The sequence below is a fragment of the Penicillium arizonense genome, assembly GCF_001773325.1.
Source record: "Penicillium arizonense strain CBS 141311 chromosome Unknown PENARI_contig033, whole genome shotgun sequence".
Lineage (NCBI taxonomy): Eukaryota > Fungi > Ascomycota > Eurotiomycetes > Eurotiales > Aspergillaceae > Penicillium > Penicillium arizonense.
This window is the reverse complement of record NW_019173310.1, coordinates 61,760-81,224: the sequence shown is the minus strand read 5'-3', so window position 1 is coordinate 81,224 and position 19,465 is coordinate 61,760. Positions and strand designations below refer to the sequence as shown.

General features: G+C 49.4%; 6 protein-coding genes across 6 annotated transcripts; 4 read left to right on the top strand and 2 right to left on the bottom strand.

Annotated features, from left to right (window-relative positions):
* Positions 1 to 478: 478 nt before the first annotated feature.
* PENARI_c033G02623 (GNAT family N-acetyltransferase) lies at positions 479 to 1,051 on the bottom strand (the record flags this gene model as incomplete). Its single annotated transcript, XM_022636626.1, has 1 exon — positions 479 to 1,051. The coding sequence occupies one exon, from the start codon at positions 1,049 to 1,051 to the stop codon at positions 479 to 481; it is 573 nt and encodes a 190-aa protein (XP_022483520.1).
* Positions 1,052 to 2,153: 1,102 nt separating this feature from the next.
* PENARI_c033G11762 (uncharacterized protein) lies at positions 2,154 to 2,796 on the top strand (the record flags this gene model as incomplete). Its single annotated transcript, XM_022636672.1, has 3 exons — positions 2,154 to 2,291; positions 2,358 to 2,620; positions 2,679 to 2,796. 3 exons carry the CDS (start codon positions 2,154 to 2,156, stop codon positions 2,794 to 2,796), a joined length of 519 nt encoding a protein of 172 aa, XP_022483486.1.
* A 901-nt stretch (positions 2,797 to 3,697) lies between these two features.
* Positions 3,698 to 5,161, bottom strand: PENARI_c033G08285 (uncharacterized protein; the record flags this gene model as incomplete). Its single annotated transcript, XM_022636651.1, has 1 exon — positions 3,698 to 5,161. The coding sequence occupies one exon, from the start codon at positions 5,159 to 5,161 to the stop codon at positions 3,698 to 3,700; it is 1,464 nt and encodes a 487-aa protein (XP_022483472.1).
* A 1,914-nt stretch (positions 5,162 to 7,075) lies between these two features.
* Positions 7,076 to 7,715, top strand: PENARI_c033G04441 (uncharacterized protein; the record flags this gene model as incomplete). The annotated part of the gene is made up of 2 exons (XM_022636635.1): positions 7,076 to 7,177; positions 7,281 to 7,715. The coding sequence occupies 2 exons, from the start codon at positions 7,076 to 7,078 to the stop codon at positions 7,713 to 7,715; spliced, it is 537 nt and encodes a 178-aa protein (XP_022483508.1).
* Positions 7,716 to 9,371: 1,656 nt separating this feature from the next.
* On the top strand, positions 9,372 to 10,547 carry PENARI_c033G04591 (zinc-binding alcohol dehydrogenase family protein; the record flags this gene model as incomplete). Its single annotated transcript, XM_022636638.1, has 1 exon — positions 9,372 to 10,547. The coding sequence occupies one exon, from the start codon at positions 9,372 to 9,374 to the stop codon at positions 10,545 to 10,547; it is 1,176 nt and encodes a 391-aa protein (XP_022483487.1).
* A 3,299-nt stretch (positions 10,548 to 13,846) lies between these two features.
* On the top strand, positions 13,847 to 17,202 carry PENARI_c033G10197 (argonaute/piwi family protein; the record flags this gene model as incomplete). The annotated part of the gene is made up of 4 exons (XM_022636663.1): positions 13,847 to 14,166; positions 14,229 to 15,358; positions 15,423 to 15,673; positions 15,730 to 17,202. The coding sequence occupies 4 exons, from the start codon at positions 13,847 to 13,849 to the stop codon at positions 17,200 to 17,202; spliced, it is 3,174 nt and encodes a 1,057-aa protein (XP_022483500.1).
* Between the last annotated feature and the right edge of the window lie 2,263 nt (positions 17,203 to 19,465).

Here is a 19,465-nt window from a genome sequence, read left to right as displayed (position 1 = left end):
TGCATCCACCGATCCCACTATGAATCCTTTGCGGAACTACTTGTCGAGCGCATCAAGGACTTCAATGTCGGAGCTGGATTCGCCAAGGGTGTCAGCCATGGGCCTCTCATCCATCTCGCAGCTGCACAAAAGGTTGCCGATCACGTTGCGGACGCTAAACCCAAAGATGCTCGTGTCCTTTTGTGTGGAGCTCGCGTACAGAGACTCTCTCTCCCCGCCCATGATCAACCAATACATTGACACTATCGTTCCCTTCCTATTATCGAGACCTTCTATATTGTCAAGAATACTTCGTGTTTCTGACAGGGGAGACTTCATCATCATTACCACCATCGTCAGTCAATGAATTACGAACATATTTTTGCCTTTCCCTTCATATTTGTAGATCTGGTTGATCCCCACGGTAAACTGGATGGTAAGATCCTGCCGACCCAACTGGTGCGGCTTCGCCAGCGACTACAGCACAGAAGGGTTGGTCCTAGGTCTGCTGCTTCTTCCACTCATCCTTGGTAATTTCATACAACACTTCGCCATGCTCAGTACCAGGCAGCGGATCCTCAAAGATAAGATGGAACGTCTTTGCATGTCTCATTCCACATTTCTCCATCACATGCCGAGATCGCTCATTGATAAACATCGTGATTCCAATAACCCGCTCCACCGTTGGATGATGCGAAAATGCATACCCAAGAAGTAGACGAGCACCCTCAGTTGCAAGGCCCATGCCCCAATATTGGCGACGGAGCCGGTAGCCTAGTTCCAGCGTAGCCGGCATTTCCTGCTCAGATCCTGCGAGACAGAACCAGCCGAGAAACTCGCCTTTAAGACCCTCGGCAATCCACCGGCCGAACTTAGGCCATCTGGTGTAGTAATCAATGATATGCTGAACTTCGAATTTGACTTTCTCCACTGAGGGTGGTTCATGGTCTAGATATGTCATAACACCTTCGTCGTTGTTCAGAAGACCGAGAAGTTGAAAATCATCCGGAATCAATCGGCGCAGGCAGATGCGTTTGGTGGACATCGCCATTGGGTTTGGTGCAGCGGCCATTATCGGCAGTATTAACTAGGTAGCGGGATGAATGGTGACCGTTAATGCGCTTCATGCGATGGACAAGATGGATTTAAAAAGGGCTAACTCGCATAGGATATACATATATTAAAGGGCACGCAAAGACAAAGTCAGAATCAACTACAGTTCTGGGTCTCCGAACCCTTATATGATTTTTCGCCATTGAACTGTCTCCGTAGTTGGTGGTCGGAGTCCTGAAAGCGTTAGTGTGGAACCAGCCACAACCGCTGCGGCACCACCGGTCGAACTACTTGAGCTAATATTTCTTGACAATAGGAAAGGTAGCAATAATATGGCAATGTTATTGGATAGATGATGGACGGGAAGAGAGAGTCTCGGTACGCAGACTCTCTGGCTATCTAATCCTCAGTTCTATCTAGGTCACGTGATACCAGATCTCGACATCTTGGCGATTAGATCGCTTGACCGTTGTGCCAGCATCATACGTCACTTTTTCGTCAACATCGATGACTAGGATTGTTAAAATACCTATAATACGGTTAGTCGCAAATTTGAAGCCAGGACGAAATACAAGTTTTAGCTCGCAGTTGACCTCCTTTTCTTTTGCTAAATGCGGCACTCGTCGATATTCCCACGATCTAGGGTATCAGATCTCAATCACTGTAATGATGTAACATATAAAGAGATGTGCTTTTCTTGATTCTGTTACTCAGAGATCCAACCTATGCCATCACTATCAGACAACCGCCGCCCCACTCTCTATAAAGCTAAAATGGTATCAGTGCCAGCTTGTTTAGTATGTTCGAAACAGGTATACTAGCTCTACTGTTAATTGGCGGGCAGCGTAACCGGTGACCTGACCACACCTGCTTTTATTCCTGCTAAACCTCCCCGCCTAGGACCTAGGCTTGTCCGGACCGAATGCTGTTCATTGACAGCACAGTAGTAGGACCGCGGCACAGGGCACGTAATGACCCTCAAATGATGTCATAAATAAGCACGCCGCACATATAGAATATCAGGTGAACAATCCTCAGCGCTCTAGCAAGAAATATTAAAAACATCGCAATCACCCCCATCACAGCCATCACCGCCATCGCCACCCCGAAACATAGCGAAAATGGGCTGCACTAACGCTAACGACGCTTCTGAGCACAATGCAGAGGTTGAAGATTACACAAAGCGGCCGCCATATTTGCTGCAGCCCTTAGAGGAATTTGGTGAAATCAAGTGGCGCGCCCACTGCCAGTGTGGCCAGGTTAGATATGCACTTAGACGAGACAGACCATTGAACGCCAAATTCTGTCACTGTCGCCAATGCCAGGTTTTGCATGGCGCGCCCTTCCAGTGGGCAGCTATATTTCCCAAAGAAGACATCCGATTCGAGAAGGGGGCCAGCGGTCTGTCGTTCTATGCGGCCGGGGAGAAGAACAACAAGTACCAAACACCCACAAAGGTCTCATGCTCGTTTTGTCGTACACCTATTATGGACGAAGGACGCAGTATGTGTCTGTTATTCCCGCAATTGATTGACTTTTCCGACTCGCCGGACGAGCAGCGGCACCGAGTGCAAACGTTCTTGCCTACGTAGGTTTATGTACCTTGACACCAGCGAATATTCGCAATGAGTAACCGTACCCACTAGGTGCCACATCTTCTATGAAAACCGTTTGAGAGACATCCACGATGGAATTACCAAGTGGTCGGGAATGGACGAGCAGAGCCAGAGACTAGATGACGCTGGCCAGCTACTCGAGCAATAGTGGGCCGTTGAAGCCCGCGCGAGAGTGGATGAGGGACGGACTGCCACCAGGAATCGAAACGTGGGAAACCTTCTTCGCTGGAAATATGACAACAAAAACCAGAAATTCGACCCATACGGAGAGGAAATTCCCAGACAACCACAGATTGTCACGAACGGAGACTTCCCAGAGAAAATGAGCAAGAGCGAAGGAAGTACGATGCGAAGGGATGGCCAACTGTTGATTTAGAACAGGCAAAAACGACGTATGTTGAAAATGACAATGATAGCCCCAGAATTAAAATGCTAAGAAACAAATCTTTTTTCCAGCATCGAAGAAAAAGAAAACGTTAAAGACTTTGATATGCAAGAGTGGATCAAGAAATCGGACGATCTGGAGGTTCCCAGGAAGGACGGGGAGAGTGACGACGCTTGGAATCAAAGTAAGAAAGAAGCGGAAAAGAAAGGTCACAAGGCAAATACAGAGGCGATCAGGGAGGCGAAGACAAACATGCTGCAGTGTGGCAGATGAAGATGAAGGGGGGGGAGTGTATGAAAAGATTTATGTACATCAAATTTAATATCGACATATTCACATGCTTTTGATGCGGATTGGGAGTTTCTCTGTCCAACAGAATGCCATTTATTTGCAAGCTTTATTCGCCTCCAACAACTCATGAATTTGCTGAAGGGGGAAGTAAGATGAATCTTGCTTCTTCTTCTCTTCCTCCAAAATTCCTCTCCCAATGGAATCCATAACAAACACGGCACAATCTGCATCACCAATATCGCCATCTATTCCGTCGTATGGACCCCTTCACCAGAGGATGGTTGGACTGGTCTATCAATGCACAGCGACGGTGTCAAATGTGGAAAATACAGACTGTCTGCCCAGAAATGGTAAGACCAGTGGGCGCCGCGATTCAGATGAAGATGAACAAGCTGATAATACTAACGATTTTATTGCCATCTTCAGGTTTATTCGGCACAACAGTCGACATTTCTTGCAAAAAGTATGGGTTGCGCGATTCTTCCGCCTCTTTCCAAAAGTCATCGGCGATGATTCTGGAAATTCTCCATAGCTTAGGATCCTCAGGCTCATTAGGTTTCCTCGGAGACTGGAACCAATAGACATTGTCAGGTGGAGCGAGAAGCAAGTCATCCCACGTCGAAGCATAGTTCGCAGCAATGCAAGCACTAAGACATGCCCGATACATTTTGGGTTCTATATAGGCAAGCCTTTCATAAGTCAATGCTGCCGCGACGGCGGGAAACCAGATAATTTCGGGCAGTAGCTCACCCGGGGTATTCGCCGTGACCCAAGATAGATCATTGGACATGATACGCCGGGCATTGATTGCGCGCCGAATAACCGCCTCATTACCTCCTCCTCGTGGCTGCTCGGGAATCTGCGTACCCCACCATTTGGCAAAGAATGCATTATGATAGATACCACGTATCACGATGCCAAATTCATGTTCAAGCCCCTTTGGTCTTCGAAGGCGTGCGTAGCGGTCAATGTTGCCTGTGTATGCAGCAACATAGATCAGACTATCCTTGTTGATGAGCGGGAGATCTGCAGGCAGAGGGTTATAAAGCAGTGCCAAATCATTATCTGGTGTCTTGGGTGCCTCGCAGTCATGATCATCTATTCCGAAGTCCTCGGTAATGTTGAAATAATTTGAATTTGAAACCCATGGCCTCTCGTCAAGGCAAATATCTCCAGAGGTAGAGTACTTTGATCTGGCTTCAAGACTCGAACAAACAGCTGTATCGCCATTCAAAGGTGCGATTCGACGCCCGGCAATATCCACTGTCCGCTTGTAATCATTCATGATTGCGAATTTCACGGGCTGAGACAGAATATGCTGATAGATCTCCTGGCTGCCCTTGTTCTTCTTTTGAAAACTTGCGTAACCAGCTTCCTCTGCGACGTGCACCTCCGGAAGAGGATGAAGCTGTTTGTACAAATCAATGTATCCGGCGACGCCACAGGCACGAGCAGCATGATAGAGCATATCTGGGTAACGCTGAACGAGAGCCCGCAGAGCATCCTCGCTCGGGACATCGGGATGCCAAATACAGTAAGGCGCCTCGTCGAGTGCGGCGATGGTTGGAATGATACCGCTCATGATATCCCGGGCATTCAAGGCTCGAGTGAACTCTGGGGTCACCCCGCGGAGCTCCTGGGCAAAGCCATAGTGGTATCTGATGCCGCGAATGATACACAGCTGATGCACCTGGTCGCCAAAAGTCTTTGGAATCCGTTGGTCGTGGATTGCGTCTTTGCAATCCTCTGCATCGAACTTGACAATGGCGAGTCTCCTTTCAATGGGCAACTGATTGAGTGGGAATTGGGGCTTCTTTGGTTTATCACGCTTTACCATGTGGAAACGGGAGGAAAGCAGAAGCTGATGATAATTTAAAGATCTCTCACTGGAACGGGGGAGTTCCAGTCTTTATAACCACGAGTATGATACCTGGTGGAGCAATACGTGTACAGCTAAGTACGGCGCAATCGCAGGGTTCGCGGTGGGGAAACCTGTCTGTAACGACCAATGAGAGCTTCTATAGTCAAGCTCCCAATAATCATTTATGGATGTCGTACTTGGCCGATCACTGCCATCACTGGAAGAGGCCCCATTGATTTGCTCAGCCCGTAACCTTTCGATTCCTAAAAGGCAAAAACTCCAATGTATTTAACATCACTTGAGTGTTTCAATTGCTTGATATCTTTCGGTCTCCACCCAGCTACCGTATTTAGTGACACTGTGCTGAGACACTGTTCACTTGGGATATTCATTGTGACCATGACTTGGACCATTTGGGGAAGTTTGCTAGATAGCTGGATAGAGAAGACGGTGAGACCAGGGGCCCGACATGATTGGACGGAGGAGGTAGATAGACTAGCTTCCTAGAGCCTCTCCAGTTCTCTTTCTCTTCTTCTCTCTCTAGCTTAGTGTCTTCAATAAATGGACTCTTTTAGATGAAGACTTGCCGACTCACATCAGCCAGCTATTCGGATGCACGTGCCGGAATGGCCAGGGACCAACAGAGCACCCAATTGAGGATGAAATGAGGGTCTTAGAGAACGGGCCCTGATCCAGCTCAGGGCTTACGGGGCAAGGCTTTTGATATGGAGGTGTTTACATGAATCGTGAGAAGAGGACAGGGGAGGTGGAGGTGCATACACGCGCTCATTTTAGTATTCAATGCATGGCTGGCATTGAATTTCTCATTTGTACTGCGGGTTTTATGTGTTTTAACTTATGGGTTTGGCTTACATGTAATGGGCTGGGGCTTCCACCCTTTGAGAACCAGCCTCCTTTTTTGTACTGGAGCATGATCAGGCGTACGGGACACGAGTTCTTGCTTCAACTGGAAAGAGGCGCCTGCATAGCCATTACGATACTAGTTAGGCTGCAACAGGTTAATAGAACTTTGATTGATTGATTGATTGACAGGCGTGTCGGGCGGCCAGGTTTGAAGTATCACATGACGCTTTTCCTCAAGCCTAGAGTGAATCCTCACATCATCCAGGTCAAAATTCCACGCGTTTGCAACCCGACCATCTGGCTGATATGGGGGCCAATAACATTCCCATCCCAAGTTAATCTTGTCGGCCTTGTTCCAAAGATAGAGGGTAAATTTATACGGGCTTTCCATCTCAAATTTCATGACCTTCAAACGGGGCATGCGTCGGCCCGCATGGCCGAGTGATATGAAAAGTCGGTGGAAATGCTCTTTAGTAAATAACTCCGGCCAGCCCCATCCCGCTTCGACATCGCATATCTCGTCTTCCCAATTTTCAATCTCGTCAATTGCGGCCTGGTATTCCGGTGTGTTGTGGAAAGTTGATTCTCCTGCTTTGGGTTTATTTTGTTATCAGTCACCTTAAATATACTCCGCGTTTTTCTTTGTTGCTTCTTATTGTTGAGATCACATGACCTGGTTGGTCGTGTGACCCTAGATGGTCCTGAGAGTAGTTAGATAGTCCTTGGAGGGTCGGAGCTTCTCTCCTTCCCAGTCCTTTTCTCCACCAATAATATTGACCTATTATTGCTTCCTTCTCCCTTTGTCTAGAGGTTATGACCCCTCTGCTCTGTTTTTGAGGCTATTCACAACACGCCAAGCTTCGCGCACCCAATCCAGGGCCGCCAAGCAAGCCGTGCCGCTGACGGTGGGTCTGATAAACCTACCAGAAGCCGTGAATACGCCCCACCTCCTGAGCCCCGCACCTCCGAGCCTTTCCTACGAACGAATACGGACACAAAGAAACAAAGAGAGAAACATCAGACATCATGTCCGATGCCGCCGCCATGGACCGCGGTGGAAATGAAAGAAATACCCGGGTGACGACTCGAGGTACCCTGAACTTGATGTCGGAGACACTTTCGACATCGGTGACGAGCCAATAGGTGTAGCTGCAGGCGCCGTTCGTCATCAAGGCTCACGCCTACCAAAGCCTACAAAGTGTGATCTATCTGCTATCGGAAAATTGTCTAGTACGGAGACGACCCGACTGAATGGATGATGCAAGTGGAGGACACACTGGAACTAATGATACTCGGAGACCTAATCAACCTATCGCTGCCACGGCCAGAAATCGATGACCCATCTTACTGTAGATGGTCATACTGGTCGGCATCAGTAGGAAGATGGATAGGCCTCCAGGTAGACAAAGATACGAGAACTCGCCTCGCTGGCCTCGCGGAGGGACCAAAGATGGCCGATGTGCTTTTTGATGAGCTCGTCAGCTATACGCGGGGAGGAGAGAGATCAGACAACCTGATGATCGACATTTACAAGCTCGCGGACATGAAGAGAGAGCACTTCAGCTCCGCAGAGGTATACATCACGAGTTACCAGAGGCAAATCAGCATCCTACGCCATGTCAAGCTAGCGCCATTGCCATTTCACGCCGTTGCAATAATGCTCTGAGAGGTCGAGGAAGAGCTTCCGGGCATGGGTTTCATGAAGGAGGCATTGCAAAAAATGGTGAATCCACAAGAATGACGCAGGAGGAATTCGACAGGAAATGCAAGGAAATGCTGATCAATGCACGTCAACTTGCTACCTCTATTTCAACCAACAAGGTTAGCTCGGCGCGTGAGAAATCAGCCCGCCAAGCTGACCGACGCGACACCATTGATCCTACGTCTTAAAGCACCCATTCTGACCGATACGACTACGCCGACCGTGGAAGAGGCCGTGATGGATACAACCGTGGCGGCCAGCGTGGCCGTGGACGCGGAGGAGGTGGAAACAATGGATCATCGCATGAGAGCACACCGATCGTGGAAGCTCTTACACCGGCAATTCGACCGGTATTGCATCAGCCCGGAACGCACCCCCGAAAGGAAATGAATTGAGAAGAAGCACAAAATGAGGAGAATCACATGCAAATTCCAACTGGGAAAGGAAATGGAGAGATTTAATTGGCCAAACAGGAAGGTTTTGAGGATATCAGATGAAGTAGCTCAGGTCCATGGAGGGAATGTTGAGATCACATGACCTGGTTGGTCATATGACCCTGGATGGTTCTGAGAGTAGGTAGATGTCACGATTTTTACCTCTTTCGAGTATCCGCCAATTGGAGATATCAATGACTCTGTCTTTCATTACCCCTATTTCCTGCTATTTATGGGGCCATTTCTAATTACATAACTAGCCTTCGGATATACTGTATACCCGAAGCCATTCGGATCATCTGTAGACCCGGTTTCATGCAGTATTCGTAAGATATTTCCGACATTAGATAGTCCTCGAAGGGTCGGAGCTTCTCTCCTTCCCTGACCGTTTCTCAACCAATGAACTATCGGTATTGCTTGCTTTGTTTCCCCTTTTAAGAGTATTTAAGTCGGATATATCTTGAGAATCGAGAGGGCCGAAATTTCCATCTAGCATTTCCATCGCTGCGGCAGCCTTGATCCGCATGGCACATATCCAGCTGATTTGGAATGTTTCTCGTGGGAACAAGCCATGTCAAAAATTTGGTTCACCCACGATTGAATCTTGGAGAGATGCACGGACGACAGTAGGAGATATTGACGGGGTTTGAACAACTCGGGAAAGGGATAAATACCATGGCATACTAGGCAGAACTTAAAGCCTTCCCAAGCTCTGAGGCTCAGCCTCGTGCTAGACGCGAAGCGCAGCAGCTGGCGGCACGAGACAAAATATTATTGGTGGTAGCAGGTTGCCTCACCGAGCCAAGGTGGAGGCGGTCATGGTCACCCCGCGAACGCTAGTTTCACATCGTCGCAGGCACGCATACGCTAACCTCCTTTCGGAAACACAGCTTCCACGCTAGCCATTCTTCGGATGCAGAGGTCTCTGATTGGCTGTGAGTCCTGCCCTGACGCTCCCGCCATCTATGGTCAACTGAAGGTCGCATCGGACGGGCCGTGACTACATCAAAGTATGAGTAGTTTGAAATGATCGCTAAATCGTATAAGAAGAAATCCATTCCTCATTATCCTACGAAGAGAGGCTAATGTCTATTGTATCGAAATCGTGAAAACTTGACTTGAATACCAGGCTCTGTTCACATATGATCCTCCACCTCGAAAACCTCTACTTACACAGAAGGTCCAAATGAGCACCCACCTCGCCGCCCTCTCCTTGGCCAAAGGCCAACCGTTTGAGCTCCAAATCCGCCCCACGCCGAAACCAGGCCCAGGAGAGCTCCTTATCGAGGTCAAATCCGTAGCCCTCAACCCCGCAGACGGCTACATGCGTGATCAAGGCCTCTTCATATCCACCTACCCCACAGTCATCGGCTTCGATATCTCGGGGCTAGTCCTCGAGGTTGGCGACAATGTCCCCGTCGGTGCTACCAATGAAGATCTGGGCCCTTTTTTCCGGCCGGGGATCACCCGCGTCGCCGCTTACGCCGCCTCTGTCTGGACGTCCTGCGATCCAGACTACGGCGCATTTCAAGAGCGGTGCCTCGTTCCCTGGCAGCATGCTGTGCCCCTTCCGGACGAGAGAATCTCTTGGAATCACGCGGCAACCTTGCCCGTCGCCGTCGAGGTACCCCTTAACGCGTGGGATGTGATGGGGATCCCCCGGGTGGGAGAAGTCACTGCTTCTGCTCCAGACTTTGTTGGCTCTACCGGTACCGATACCAATGGAGGTATACAAAAGAATGAAATTGAAAAAAGAGAAGCTCTCTTAATCTGGGGTGCCTCCTCTAGCGTCGGCACCATGGGCGTACAAACAGCCCGGCTGATACGGGAAGATCCTAACTCCTATTTCGCTGCCGTTTACGCCACGGCCGGATCGGCGAGTAAGAGTTATGTGGGTTCACTAGGCGCGGACCGCGTGTTCGACTACAATGACCCACAAGTTGTGGATGCGATCGTTTCGGCGGCCAAGGAGGACGGGTTAGTGATCCGGCATTGTTTTCTTGCTACCGGGCAGTTGGCGCCATGTCAGGCTGTGCTTAAGACATTCCTTGGAGAGGGTCAAGAAGGGAAGAAGACAAAGACGGCTAAGATCGGGTCGGCACCCGTAATTCCTTCAGATGCGGAGGTCGTCAGAGGAGTGGAGACAATATTTGTGGTGCCGTCGACGGTGGAAGGGGAGAGGCTGGTGCAGTTTCGATACTGGATTGGGACGTGGCTGAGGAAGAACCTGGTGAAGGGGACCATCAGGCCGAGTCCGGAGCCGAGCGTCGTGGGAAAGGGTTTGGGGGCTATCAATGCTGGGTTGGACAAACTGCTCCGGGGGGTGAGTTGTACGAAGTTGGTTGTTGAGGTTGCGGAGTGAGCGTTTGTCCCCCCTTTTGTTTGCCTTGTTTGCAGTGTCGACGTTCTAAAAGCTCTAACGAAGGCCATACAAGCTTAATACGGAAGCTATCTTATGCTGTTATTTATAACTGTACTGATATACTGCCAAGAAAGGGGTCAGGGGCAGTGGGTTCCGAGAGAGGGTTCGAGAAAGGGGCTCTGTGTGCAAGTGGTGAAACTGATTTCGATCCATCCTATATTGCTTTAGCGGGTACCGAGCATTGTATCATAGTAGTGGACTTCTTTATTTCGGGCTATTTTCCCGCGATCCGCGCCTATATCATTGGATACAGTGATTCAGAATCCAAAGATCTATCTAGGGCTCGAGGCGTAACCATGAGCTCTAATCCGTAGGATCATCCTTCAATCTATCATCCTCTCGAAAGGTCTTCGCTGTGACGCATGACTTGGACCACTTGGGGAATTTTGCTAGATAGCTGGATGGGGAAGGTGGTGAGACCAGGGGTCCGAGATGATTGGACGAAGGAGGTGTAGATAGAGTAGCTTCCTAGCGTCCCTTCTGTTCTCTTCTCTTCTTCTCTATGGCTTAGTGTCTTCAATGAATGGACTCTTTTTGATCAAGACTTGCCGACTCACAGTGTGCATGACCGTTTAATTTTGATAAAATTCTATACTCAATAAGTGTATTTTCGTTTTAACTATAATCTAAATACTTAAAAGAACAAGGGATATCCGCATAACTTATGAAATCAATTGGTTATCAAGTGTTTGTACTGTTCAGTGCTCCGCGCGTGGAGTTTCCATAGAACCGTTTCCGCGGAGTTTGGTCAGGCCTATAGATGCCAGCTCTTCTCGGTTTTCAGGTACATAAATGCAGTGGCGTTCTTGCAGACCTGTCTATTGTCGGAATTCCTCACTTGGGCTTTGGAAAGTCGAGAAATTCCGACAGCGAACGGGTCTGCAAGAACATCATTGCATTTTTATACCTGAAACCGGAGAATACCTGGCATCTAACCATGAAAGTAGCATCAGTGCATCGTAATTGACCACTCCAAGTCTAAGTGAGACCGCTGAGATTGGGCAAAGGTGTACCAAAGAGGATTTCTTTGTTCAAGCGCAGACAGAACTAGAGTTCCTAGGAGGCCGTTCTGGAGACCTTGTTGATGAACTGTGTGGCCCAGCTTGACAGGTACGAGGTCTGCGTTAGGGATGACGGCTATAAAGTTACCACACTCGGGCGAGAACAGAGGTCGTGAATTTCAATATTAGAAGGAAAACAGGGTGTGGTATAATGTGCAGCGATGTCGTAGTACTTGAATTAGTTTTCTGTCAGGATCAGGACGAGAACTAGGTTTTAATGGCGAACTTATAACATACCCCGTTGCCATCAAAATCTTACTTCGGGCTTGCTGACAGGAAATATGTCTCCTTATTGACATTCCATATAGTCTAGGCTTTGATGAAAACAGCCATTGAGCAGAATTTTCCCATCATCCCAGTGTAAGTAGCCCCAAATGTTACAGTGGTACAGCTGCCTTGCCAATGCAATTGGCTCTCAAAGTATCATATAATAATGTCAACTTTATGGCCAAGTATATTTTAATTTTTATATCCCAGGTATGCTTGAATTTCTTTCCTTATTAGCGGAGCAAACAACCGTCCACTTGTATCGCTATGTGACATGATAATATGCAGATTACTTCGGCTAGGGGCCAAAAAATGTGATATCTTCATCAAATTAAAAGTCGAAGTACCTATAGGGAACAGAATTACCGGATGATCTGTCTATGTATAATACTTTACCCAGCAATGGAGGCGCACTCATACCTTGTATACTTACGGTAAAAGAGCTTGGTTTAGGGCACAGACGGTCGCTTTTATTAGAATGAACAGTCTTTTTATCTACTTATATACACTTACAGAGAGATTACAGTATCAAACTTAACTGATATCCAACCCAAGGTCGATCACCATCATTTATTTACCGCACTCTATAATAGTTCTACATGATTTCCTATACATAGAGGGCATTTATGAATTATGGCCTATAAGACCATGCAGAACCTTGCTTGCGAAGGAAGGTAGGGGAAGCACCCTTTCTAGTTTATGCATTGACTTGCGGAGGAGGGTTCGTGCTAGGCTAATGCCCCTGTTTACTGGATCTTTCCTTTTTGAAATTTGATCGGTATTTCGGAATTTCCTTATCATGCCTAACAGCCGATGCTTATAGTAAATGGACGGAAGCCGTATTAGAGTTCGGCTTTTTGTAAATGCCACCCACGAGAAGTCATATACGGCAGATTTATCCGATCAATCAGAATCCGCAGGGATGACGTTTCCGGGGCGCCGTACCCCGACGTTTTTTATCCATATTTCCTGATACTACATACCTGTCCCAGAAGATGCACTGAAGATTCAAACTCCGTCCTCTGAATTACTTTTGATTTGAATTATATTGCCGAGATACGGGAACGACGCATAATTCATCGTATAGAAAACGAAGCATTCAGCGGATCTTGTCGATTTTCCCTCAAGATTGGAGCGAAAGTTGTGCACGATGCGCACAAGAATATATTTCACCGTTCGGTTTATAGGAAGTCACGAGCTATTCAAACATAGAGGCCAATTCAATGTAACACTTTCACTTCTTTCCAGCCCCGAATCATAAGGCCCTCATAATCAGACTAAGCTATGCTCGGCTATTGCCCCACAGGGAGGATATACTCAGGGTACTTTGGATATTTCCAGCATTAAGTCCGATGGTTAAGTTAGCAGATCGATTGATTTCTGATGACTATCTTCTGTTTTCTGAACTTGAGGTGGTTGTGCAGTTAATCTATGAGCCAGTTCATTGGGCGGATAATATAAGCGTCCCCACGGCAATTGTGTGGCGTCAATAGTGGGTTCCACATAATTGGCGGGTTGTCTGCCCCTGTGAGAACTAACGGCGGACAGGTTGCGGACCAGCGGGGCTTCCCGAGCCCCATTCCCACAAACATCCCGGAAACGACGACGAGCTTTTTAGTTGAAAGTTTTCAGCCCGTAGTGCCTTTCAACCCAAATCCTCAAGACCCAGTGTTTGTGAAAAGACCCGTTGCTGAAAGTCCCTTTCGCGGTTGGAAGATCATACTTATATCCCATAAAGTCGATATCTGGGAAACCCTCTGAACCCTTTGCTGGAAAGTCCTTTCGGAGACCAGGAAGACCTCAAACGGAAACGTTTATTTCGGATCGTGGGCGTTACGCGCACAACCTTCTTCGATTCTCCTTCCTGGGTAGATCAGCCCTCTATCCGTCTATTTTTTTGAGTTAATTATCATGAGTGATCATTGGAGTCGCGGACGAGGCGACCGTGGCCGTGGTCGGGATCGCGGCTGTGGAGATCGTAACCGTGGAGCTGGAGATCGAGGCGACTGGCGCGGTCGTGGTGAAACGCCCTTCCTCCCAGCTGGGCGAGGGGATGGCAACCGTGGAGATTTCCGAGGTACTTTGCGCGGCCGAGGTGGTGATAGATGTGGTGGAGATAGGGATCGCGGGGACTTTCGAGGTAGTGGTGATTTTCTCGGTAGAGGAGAATTCCGAGGTGGCCGTAGATGCGGCCGCGGTGATATGAACAACTATGGCCCTCCTATCTTCAGGTGTGTTCTTAGCTCCATGGTGCCCGTTGTTTATCTGATCAAGTCTAATCACCCGGCCATAGACAAGGCGAGACTATCCCCGCACCCAGCACTGACGTGACCAAGACCGAAAACGATGTCGCCCAAGCCCTTGCTGTGAGCGGCCAGAAGACGCCCAGACAGGCAAAGTACCCCGAACGGCCTAGCTACGGCACAGCTGGCAGACCAGTGACTTTGTACGCCAACTATCTGCCGCTGAGGCTTCCTAACAAGCAACTGTTCCGCTACCACATCTCTATTGCAGCCGACTCTGGAGGCCGCTCTGCTCCCGTGGGCAAAAAGGCCCGACACATCGTTCGCCTACTGTTGGAGGAGCACTTCCCGCAGGAGAAGAACAGTATTGCATCGGACTTCCGATCTACTCTCGTCTCGTGTGTCAAGTTGACTGAGGGCAATTACGATGTGCGGTACAAAGAAGGCCTCGAGAATGACTACGCCGAAACTCCCCGGGTTCACAGCGTCACCATCCAGTACACCGGTGAGGTCAATCCGGCAGACTTGGTTAACTACCTCACCGCCACCAGTACGGGCACCATGTTTGACTACAAGGAAGAGACGATCGCTGCTCTCAACGTGATCATTGGTCACCACCCCAAGATGGACGACGGTGTCGTCTCTGTCGGTGCCAACAGACACTACAGTCTTCGCCAGGGTACCATGGAATCGTTCAACATCGGCGGTGGCCTTTGCATCACGCGTGGATACTTTGTCAGTGCGCGTGCCGCGACTGCTCGTGTTCTATTGAACGTGCAGATCAAGTATATCGCTTGCTACAATGAAGGTCCTCTGGCCAACGTGATCCAAGGCTACGGCAACAGGAACACCTATCACTTAGAGAAGTTCCTTAAGAGTCTGCGCGTTCGTATCACGCACATCGCACGCAAGAACAGCCGCGGCCAGCCCCGCCCTCGCATCAAGCCTATATATGGCTTAGCCAACCGCGGTGATGGTGCCTCGTCGGCCAACCCACCCAAGGTCGCCCACCACGGCGCTGGCCCCAACGATGTGGAGTTCTTTATGGATGAGTCTAGCCCTCGGCCTGTTTCGGTGCCCGGTGCACTTGAGCCTAAGGCTATGAAGGCAAAGAAAGCACCGAGGGCCGGTCCTGCGGAAGCTGGACGCTACACTACCGTGGCGGCTTTCTTTAAGAAGGGTCAGTCATATATTCCTTACCTTCCAATAACCTTTCTCTCACTTTACGTTGACTTTTCCCTTAGAGTATAACATGTCTTTGGATGCAAACCTGCCAGTAGTTAATGTTGGATCCTATGACAGACCTATATATCTTCCCTGTGAGGTCTGCGAGATCGAGCCTGGTCAGCCAGCCAAATCGAAGCTATTCGGCGACCAGATTGCTTCAATGCGAAAGTTCGCCGTGATGGGCCGAAAGCCCGGTCAAAATGCCCAATCAATCATCAGCAAGGGTGTGGGCGTGTTGGGACTGGGGCAGCCGTTGAATGCCACGCTGGTGAGACCTAACTCACGCTGGAGAATATGTGAATATATCTAAATTTCATTTCATAGTCCGCTTTCGGTATCAACCCTTCCACGGACCTGATCACGGTTCCTGGACGCGTTCTCCCTGCCCCCAATGTCTACTACAAAGAGGGGAACAGGATCAAGGAAATTAGGACTAACGCTGGTAGCTGGAACATGCGCCATATCCAGTTCTCTAAACCCTCAGCCATGAAGTCTTGGACTTACATCTACATTGACCAACAGGGGTCGCGGCCGATTTTCCATAACCCCGATCAACTCAACGCGTCCCTGGAGGGCTTCCGAAAGACCCTCAGAGACATGGGCATGTCTGTCAATCCCCACAACGTCGGCAAGCGAGTAGTTCTCACCGGCAAGAACGACGCCGCCGAGATCGATGCAGCCGTCCTCGAGTTGCAAAGGCAGCACAACCCAGTATTCATCCTGGGAATCTTCTACAAAAAAGACACCGGCATCTACAACTGCGTCAAGCAGGTTTGCGACGTGCGCTGCGGCATCCGCAACGTCAACGTTCTAGCCGAGAAACTCGTCAGCCCGAGCGACCAGTACAACGCCAACGTGGGCCTGAAAATCAATCTCAAGCTCGGCGGCGCCAACCAAGCCCTCCGCGCCGCTGATCTGGGCATCATTTCCGAAGGAAAAACAATGATCGTCGGAATAGATGTTACCCACCCATCCCCCGGCTCCGCCAGCTCCGCCCCCTCAGTCGCCGGCATCGTCGCTTCAGTTGACTCAACCCTCGCCCAATGGCCCGCCGAGATCCGCGTCCAAGGTGCCCGCCAGGAAATGGTCGCGGACTTGGAAACCCTCCTCGTCAGCCGCCTCCTGCACTGGCGCAATCGGAACAAGACCCTCCCCGAAAATATCATCGTCTACCGCGACGGCGTCTCAGAGGGCCAGTACAACAAAGTCATCGACCAGGAACTACCCCTCCTCCAGGCCGCCTGCAAAAAGTCCTACCCAGTCGACCAAAGCAAGAAGGGCCTCCCCCGCCTCGCCATCATCGTCGTCGGAAAGCGCCATAATACCCGCTTCTACCCGACCACTGAGAAGGACTCAAACCGCGATAACCCTATTCCCGGCACGGTCGTCGACCGCGGCGTTTCGGAGGCCCGCAACTGGGACTTCTTCTTGCAGGCTCACTCCGCTCTCCAGGGCACTGCTCGTCCAGCGCACTACTTCACCCTCTGGGATGAGATCTTCTACCCGCGCCACCCAGCTACCTTGGGCGGTCCTGGCGCAGCAGATGTCCTACAGGATCTTACGCATAAGATGTGTTACATTTTCGGTCGCGCTACTAAGGCTGTTAGCGTGTGTCCGCCTGCCTACTATGCTGATCTAGTGTGTACCCGTGCGCGCTGCTTTCTGTCTGATCTCTTCGATCCCTCATCGAATGACTCTGGTAGCGATAGCAGTGGTACCGAGGGCACGGCGAATACGTCGCGCATTGCGGATGTGGTCATCCATCCTAAAATTGCGGAGACAATGTTCTACATTTAGGTTGATACATTGAACGAGTTCTATTGGATCTTGCATCTGTGTTTGACTGGACTTCTACTACTGTGTGGTGTGTGGACTTGACTTCAAATTACTTGGCCTGAATGATGGATCTGATGTGTTGGATGATGATTGGAAGTGGGCCAACTTGCTGGAGACTCCATTTAAGAATCTGATATGTTTTCGATTCCCTCATTTTTACGCTGGAAAACATGGTTTGGAACATCTAGAGTCTCGCCAGGGTCAAATCTTCCCTTGCCCTCTACTTTACTGTCGTCCATTTTCATCGCTTTATGGCCAATGCGCGCTACCTGCGTTTCTTCCAGGCTAACACCAGACAAGTTACCGTACGAATAACGGTTGTATGTAGAGTAATAAGATATAGGCTAGGGTGGTTTCGGATTCAAGCCGAGAAACAATGGGTGTGTTTCTATGAGGGAATCTGTTTTCCACTCTCACTGTAAAAAGTCATCAAAGAAAGTACATAATAGTTGTTGAGATCCCATGACCTGGGTGGTCATGTGACCTTGCATGGTCCTGAGAGTAGTTAGATAGTCCTAGGAGGTTCGAAGCTTCTCTTCTTCCCTGTCCGTTTCTCAACCAATAAACTATCGTTATTTCTTGCTTCTTCCCTGCCTGTCAAGAAGTGGCCTCCATTGGGTTCTGACGGCCATCCCAGTGATTGTTGATTGTTTAATGGGATAGGAATGGAAGAATAAAGCAAATAGGGTGGTAAATAAGTAAGGAATTATAAAGTATATCAAATAGCCGGGCGCATCTGAAGGCCGGCTCTCGTAGGTTGGCTTTTCTTGGAAATAGGGTTCGAGAGTACATCGATGAATGTAGGCCGCGACACCGGTTTCCGAAAGTAATGAAGGAGGACCTCTCGCGTGATTGAAAAACTCACTGGGTTGCTGATATTGATCGAGATACAAACTTGTTGTGGTTGTATACCGAGGGGGGAACAAACGGCGGACCGATGACGGACCCACTACTGGGAGTTCCTGACCCCCCTCTCATAAAAACCCAAGGAACGGCAAACAGCATCTCAGTCGAAGATTCACAGCCCGTAATGCCTAGCAGCCTAACTCATCTTCTGGAAAAATTGACCGCGGAATAGTGAGTCTTACATACCCGGAGAGAGCACTGGGCGAGTCACTAACCAGGAAAGTTCGACGACAAATCGACAACCTTAAGGATCTTAATCATCCACCAAACCACGGTCGTCGAGTCCACCCAAGCGGAGCTGCTGGAGGTCAAACACGACCAGAAAGTGCACAAAACCCAGAATGATGAGCGACGTGAAAAGGTACAGGGGCTACAAGCGCAGGTCGAAACCCTCTCGAGAACGTCTCCGACCATAGCATGGGCTGTGGTAGCAGCCAGCACGAGCAGTGGTAACAGAGGTGAACGGAAGTGAAGTTGTATCGAGCCGGAACTATTGTCTGTCAGCGGTCGACCGGTTAAGAACTCGAACAATTAGAACGGAGTGTTGCATCGAGCATTGTCTTTTGTTCGTCCGGCAGTCGACCAGGCTCTGTGACCGAACCTGCAGCAACAGGGGCCAAGGAATCGAACTTGGAGGAAAGTCGCATGGAGCACAGTCAATTGTTTGTCCAGCAGTTCATCCGGTCAAGAACAGGAACAACTTGTACTGAGGGTCGCATTCAGCACGATCCCGTATTTGCCCCAGCGGTTGACCGGGTTCTGTGACCCAACCTGTAGCAACTGGGTCAGTAACTCGAACTACTCGAAAGGAGTGTCCCATGGAGCACGGGCCCTTGTTTAACCTAGACTTTGCCCTGTGACCCGTCGTGCAGCAGCAGGGTATCAACTCGAACAATTTGAACGGAGAGTCACATTGAGTACGCTCCCTTGTTCGTCCAGCGGGCGAACCCTATCTCTGTGGTTCACCCTGCAGGGCAGGGATATAAACTAAAACGATCTTAATAGCGCGAATAGAAGCGAGTCGGACCCAGCGGGGGCCCTGTTTCGTCGCGGGGCCTCAGTTTGCCAGTCACTTTTGTTTATGGAATTTCAAAAGACAGTCTCTTTATTAAGGTTACAAAATGTAACGGAGGCGGTATTGGTACGAGGCGAATGCCTAAGGTACCTTGGTAGCCCACTTCAAAGTACTATTAACAGGAATCAACACACACGCAGAGAGAACAACCTCCTAATACGGAACAGTTCACAGCTTGTCAAAATCGGACCTAATATTTAGTTAACTATACCTCTGGAACGAGTTTGCTTTGCAATGAAGTTG